This window comes from Rutidosis leptorrhynchoides, chromosome 2 (genome assembly GCF_046630445.1).
Source record: "Rutidosis leptorrhynchoides isolate AG116_Rl617_1_P2 chromosome 2, CSIRO_AGI_Rlap_v1, whole genome shotgun sequence".
Lineage (NCBI taxonomy): Eukaryota > Viridiplantae > Streptophyta > Magnoliopsida > Asterales > Asteraceae > Rutidosis > Rutidosis leptorrhynchoides.
In genome coordinates, this window is record NC_092334.1 from 603,587,579 (window position 1) to 603,594,070 (window position 6,492).

Below are 6,492 nucleotides of genomic sequence, written 5' to 3' on the forward strand. Positions count from 1 at the left end.
GAAACGTAATAAATAATAAATAAATAAATAAATAAATGATAAACCTTTGACAGCTTGTTTTTTGCTAACAAAACCAAACATCTACTTTTCCATTTTTGGGACCAACAACATATTGGGCCACGCTTGAACCTTTTTTTAATACAATAAATCAATAAATTAAATCATAAATCATCAATCATCAATAAATAATAATAATAATAATAATAATAAATAATACTACGTATACAAATAATACTGCAAATAAATAAATTAAAAATATTTGTGACAAACAAAAAAAAGGTACAGTGTTTGTTACCACACACACACATTTGAAATTCAAAATTATTTCCCACCGCATCTCATCCCGTGTTATTAAATTTGTCTCCGTTTCAACTTTCAACGGTCCTATTTGTAACAAATTACTATCTCAAATCCTCAATTCAAAATTTCAATATCTTCAGTTTCTCATATTCTTCATTAACAATCAGATCGGTATCTGTAACTCACCCTACGCTATCTGCTTCACTTCAATTTCATCAATCAGTTCAATAGCAAAACTACACAAACTTCAGGTACGCGTTTTCTCTCCAAATTCTGCTTTCCGCTTCATTCGTTTACTTGTTAATTGCTTAATCCGTGATTGGTTAGGGTTTATATTCATCGTTTTGTTTATTTGTTGATTACGCTTGAATTCAACTAGGGTTTCTGATACATGAATCTGATTCCATATCAAATTGTTTACTTAAATATTTTATTTTTCTGTTTCAAACTATTGAATACAAAATACTAAAGAAGATTGCGACAAGTGAAGATTTTATGAATCTGGTTAGGGTTTTTTTTTTTTTTTTTTTTTTTTTGTAAATTTTGATTACATCAGTTGCTGACGTCATCAAGTCATAGGAAAAATACTACTACAAATTTGTAAACTTGAGGTTTAACATTTTTAAGTTACTAATAGTAATAATTTATGTTATTTGTATAATTATACAAAATCTTAGTTTAAATTTGATTGTGATGTGATGTATCTCAGAATGCCTACTACCACAAATGATCCACTTTTGCAAGTGGAAACAACATGTGGATCTCTTCTATATGAACTTCAGGTATTCTTTTAAATTCAAGTACTAAGTATTATAGTCTGAATTTATGATTATATAAAGCCTGATTGAGTTCTTTAGCCCTGGACTTGTAACTAAATATGGGGTGATCTGTAATGTATAAAATCAGATAATATGGGATGAAGTTGGAGAGACTGATGTAGAACGGGACAAGATGTTGTTAGAACTCGAACGAGAATGTCTTGAGGTATATAGGAGAAAAGTTGACTTGGCTAACAGGAGTCGGGCTCAACTTAGACAAGCGATTGCTGATTCTGAAGCAGAATTAGCAACCATATGTTCTGCTATGGGTGAGCGACCTGTTCACCTTAGGCAGGTAATGATATGTCTATTGTGTTGAAGTTAATCGCTATCAAATTCACTATAAACTGTTGTAACTAATGTTGGTTTTTGTAACATAGAGTCTAGTGAAGCGGATGAATATACAGTTAGTCTTTTTTTTCACTTTCATGACTGATAATCTTAGTTTAGGTATAAAAAGTTCCAAACACCTTTATCTGTGACTGAACTTAATATATAATTTCTAGGTGTTGTGTGTGAAGCTTTTAGTATCTATCCATTTAGAGGTGACAATCTCAACCCATTTTGTTATTAGTGGGTCAATTTGGATCACTTATATCTTTATGGGGTTTAGCAATCGAGTACATACAATAAGAATAAGAAATTAAAAAATTTAGCTAAAAGGAAAACAGATGAAATTGGTAGAACTGGCCAAAGGTTGACCCAAGTGTATTTTTACTTCATAGGTTCTCCTAAATTAAAGTTAAATAACTTAATGATGTAATACAACTTCTATGAATATATTTGACACACTATCCTTGGAGAGTTGAATTTTTGATACAACGTGACCGACCCCATACACATTTTGTTAAGTATACCAATCATATGCATGCACGGTTTTTGTATTTATGACATAATTGTTGTTCTGATTGTTTTTTCAGTCTGATCAGAGCCCTGGGAGTCTGAAGGCAGAACTCAAAGCCATTCTTCCAGAACTGGAGGAGATGAAGAAGAGGAAATCTGAGAGACGAAAACAATTCCTTGAAGTCTTAGAACAAATTCAGAAAATACAAATGGAGATTAATGCAACTTCTTTGAGTACAACAGTATTGGATGAAACCGATCTTTCTATAAGAAAACTTGAAGAACTCCATGCACAACTGCAAGCACTTGAAAAAGAAAAGGTGACTTTATATTTCTTACATGTGAGTTTGTTTTAACTTATAATGTATTGTTGATTACTGACGAGTTGCTGTTGGTTTTAATTATTCCAGAGTGATCGTCTTAAGCAAGTTTTGGACTACATGAACACCTTAAATTCATTATGTTTGGTGCTTGGGTTGGAATTTAATCAGACATGTCTTGAAATTCATCCTGGTTTAGCAGAAACCGAAGGAACAAATATCGTAAGCAATGATGTTATCGCGAGGCTTGCTTCTGCTATAGAAAGAATACGTGAGGTCAAAATAGAGAGAATGCAAAGAGTAAGTGCCAGGTCCAAATTAAACTTTTAACTATGATTAGATGTGGTAATTATAACCCATTTTCTTAGAAATGGGTTGATTTGGGTTATCTTTTACCTCAATAAGTCAAATGGGTAAGCTATAAAAACTTTTGTTTCAAATGGAAGGGTCAAATGGGTTATGGGTGTTAATGATTATCAAAATCTTTTGAATCATTGTATTTAATTAAAAATATAGACTAGCATTCTGATAGTATAGTTTTCAGTGCTCATATATAATGCGTAATTTATTTTTAAAATTCAAGACTGAAAACGATAATATAAAGTTTGTAGGTCAATCAGATTTTAAACTTTATGCATTATGATCCATATGCTGACTTGGCATAATTTTGTTAGATCCAAAATCTTGCATCGTCTTTGTTAGAGCTTTGGAATTTGATGGATACACCAGTTGAAGAGCAACACATGTATCAAAGTGTTACTTGTAACATTGCAGCTTCAGAGCAGGAGATAATGGAACCCAACTTGCTTTCTGTCCAGTTCATCAATTATGTAAGGCGTGTCTAGATTATTATTTGTTATTTAAAGATATAGTTAAGTTTAAAACAAAGGAAGAAAATTCTAACATGCTTTTCAATAAGGTTGAGGCTGAGGTATCACGGCTTGAAAATTTGAAGTCCGGCAAAATGAAAGAGCTTGTTTTCAAGAAGAGATTAGAACTAGAAGACATTTGTAGGAAGACACATTTGCTTCCTGAGTCTGATACTTCAATGGAGATTGCTATTGAAGCTATTGAATCTGGTATATATCATATCATATCAAATATTCAAATTTATTTTGTGCTTAGAATCATAATCATAATCAATAATCAATAATCAATAATTAATGCTTTTAATTCAAAAGATGGACAAAAACTGATGGTTGGTCTACACAACCTGATCTGATTCACAAGTGTTACCAAACTAGCCGATCTTGCCACCTCTAGATGTGTTACAAACAACAGTTATATTGAATATTCACTGCTATATATTAATGTATAATAATTTGCATTTGTATAAAAAGGGACGATCGACCCTGCTAGTATTCTTGAACAAATCGAGGTTCAAATTGGGAAAGTGAAAGAAGAAGCTTTTAGCAGGAAAGAAATACTTGAAAAGGTTGAGAAATGGATGGGCGCTTGTGAAGAGGAGTGTTGGCTTGAAGAATATAACAGAGTTAGTCTTCTTTCATTGCTCCTAATAAAAATTTAATTAGAATGTTATATTTTAATTACAAAAATCTAATTTTTTTACTTTAGGATGACAACCGATATAATGCTGGAAGAGGTGCCCATCTTACGTTAAAGCGTGCAGAAAAGGCTAGAGCTTTAGTTAATAAACTTCCAGGTAAAGTTGTTATTTTGTGAATCTGGCAATCTTTATGTTAATGAGATAAACGTGGCCAATTTGACCATCGTTGTTCATTCACAAAACGTTAATAATCATTCTTGATCATTTATTTCTGAATTTTTCAGTTTTTTGGTCTGTTTACATGTGTGACAATTGTACTGTTTTCCTTATTGATCATGACCAGGAATGGTAGAGAATTTAGCTGTGAAAACAATAGCCTGGGAGAATGAGAACGGCACCGAGTTCACCTATGATGGAGTAAGCAAATCATATTGATTTAGTCATTTACGCTTTAAATTAAATAATGTTATTTCTCGCCTTTTTTCATGTTTAATCTGTTATATGCAGATCCGACTTCTTGCAATGCTCGAGGAATATAAGATTCTAAGACAAGAAAAAGAGGAAGAACGAAAGCGACAGCGGGTATTAAAAATAAAGCCTTGATCAGATTATGATTTACCTTAATGGGTCAGTCAAAATGGGTTATAATCAAGAATTCCCAATTTTGACCCATTACTCAAAAAGCACTCATTTTTCCACCACTAGTATATCAGATTCATGGTTTCAGATTATTAAATGCTGTTTTTTCATGTCTTAGGACCAAAAAAAGCTTCAGGGACAGTTGATGACAGAACAGGAAGCCATGTTTGGGTCAAAACCGAGTCCAATGAAACTCCAAAGTGGCAAAAAAGGGTCTAGAATGTCATGTATCGGTTCAAGTAACCGAAGAATGTCGCTAGGAGTAGCTATGCATGCCCCTAAAACCGATATTCACTCCGTTCGAGCTACCCCTAATTCCCGTCACCCCAAAAAGAACGAACGTCAGTCGAATAACCGAGACGATGGATTCGCAGCCCTTTCAGTCGGTACGTTTTTGATAATTTTCGTGAACGTGTGCTTTAAACAGTTGTACATAGCGGTTACTTGTTAATTTAGTGGTGGCGGTTACATGAATGTACAACTGTTTAAAGCGCGTTAACAACAGCCTGTCGTTAGCAAAAACCAAAATGTTTTACCTAAATTTTTGTTTTATTATTATTATTATTAATAATTAATAATTAATAATAATAATAATAATAATAATTATTATTATTATTTATTTATTTATTTTTGAATTTTCAGGGCGGCGAGGTTTGGACATAGCCGGACTACCTGCTAACCGAAAGCATTCGCTTAGTGAAATTGAACCGTCGCAACCAATGTTCCGTACACCGTTCTCTCCGATTTCTTCAACAGAATCGTCAAAATCGAACGTAACGTTATTGGAGGACTTCAACAAGAAACACGAAATGTTGCAAAAAACTATTCAAAACAACACTACACCTTCGAAACCCGTAATATCTGCAACAGAAGATGAAAACAGAACTCCTAGGACAAACATGATTCCAATGGTACCGTGCACACCGTCAACAGTATCTGTCCCGATGCAGACTGCGATGACACCTTGTTTGAACCCGATTAAGGAAATGGTGATTCCCGAAGAGATTATCGAGTATTCGTTTGAAGAAAGGCGAGCTGGGTTTGTGATTCCTAGATCACATTTGAAGGCTGTTGCTGCAGTTTAATGTTTCATAAAGTTGATTGATTACTGGAGTTGAATTTGATTTGGTTTTTTTAATTGTTGTTTTTAATATACTGGTTGTTTTAAGTCAATTGTAATTGGCTTCTGCAAATTATTAAAGCTGTAGACTATATATATGCTACTTACTTTTTTAGATGTGCCAACGTGTGACATACATTTCACTTGTCCTAGGTATGTAATGAATTTTCAAAGTTTCTTGTCTATGTAGGCAATTTTCAGTTTCTTGCTTATTAAACACTCTTAACTTATGCCTTATGACATAAGTACATAATCTCATAAATAAAAAAACTGAAAAGTTGTTCTTGATATATCTTGGATATATTAAAGATAACTCATTTTAGGATAAGAGCACGAGGTGTCCGTGTTTATTCTTCAGTGTCCATTTCAAGGTCTAAAATGAACCTCGAAATTGACTTTTAGTAACATGGGTGGAGGTGTCCACAGTGTCAATTTCAATGTTTAATTCCGTGTCCATTTTTATTTTTATTTTTTTAAATGGCTAGAATTCAAATCACAAATCCTCCAACGGTCAAAAATGTCACTGTCGATCTCTAGACCTTGGTACACAGATGCCCAGTGTCGAACCGACCGTCGATCCCGGCGTCGGTTAATGTACACGGCGAAAAGACTTCGGACATCGGGAGCTCTAAGTAACATCTTCTCTTACTTATATTTTTTGAAATATTTTACTCAGTGGTGGAACTAAGATTTTTTTTCACTGGGGGAAAAAAAATATTAAAACCGTAGCAATTTTTTTGGCAAAATATGGAGGTTTTGGGGCAAAAAAAATTGTGGTTTTTAGGCAAATAATTGAGGTTTTGGGGAAAAATTTGAAGATTTATTAGCAAAATTCGAAGGTTTTAGGGCAAAAGTTGGAGAATTTTGGGCAAAATTTGAAGCTTTTGGGGCAAAATATATAGGTTTTGGGGCAAAAAAAAAATAACCCACCGGGGTCAAAGTCGA

General features: G+C 33.3%; 1 protein-coding gene across 1 annotated transcript; it reads left to right on the plus strand.

Annotated features, from left to right (window-relative positions):
- The first annotated feature begins 417 nt into the window (after window positions 1-417).
- On the plus strand, window positions 418-5,631 carry LOC139893419 (65-kDa microtubule-associated protein 3-like). Its single transcript, XM_071876585.1, has 13 exons — window positions 418-551; window positions 1,010-1,082; window positions 1,207-1,413; window positions 2,039-2,281; window positions 2,372-2,581; window positions 2,956-3,111; window positions 3,201-3,360; window positions 3,622-3,773; window positions 3,857-3,944; window positions 4,132-4,205; window positions 4,296-4,370; window positions 4,546-4,813; window positions 5,070-5,631. The coding sequence occupies exons 2-13, from the start codon at window positions 1,011-1,013 to the stop codon at window positions 5,510-5,512; spliced, it is 2,148 nt and encodes a 715-aa protein (XP_071732686.1). The 5' UTR covers window positions 418-551; window position 1,010; the 3' UTR covers window positions 5,513-5,631.
- The last annotated feature ends 861 nt before the right edge of the window (window positions 5,632-6,492 follow it).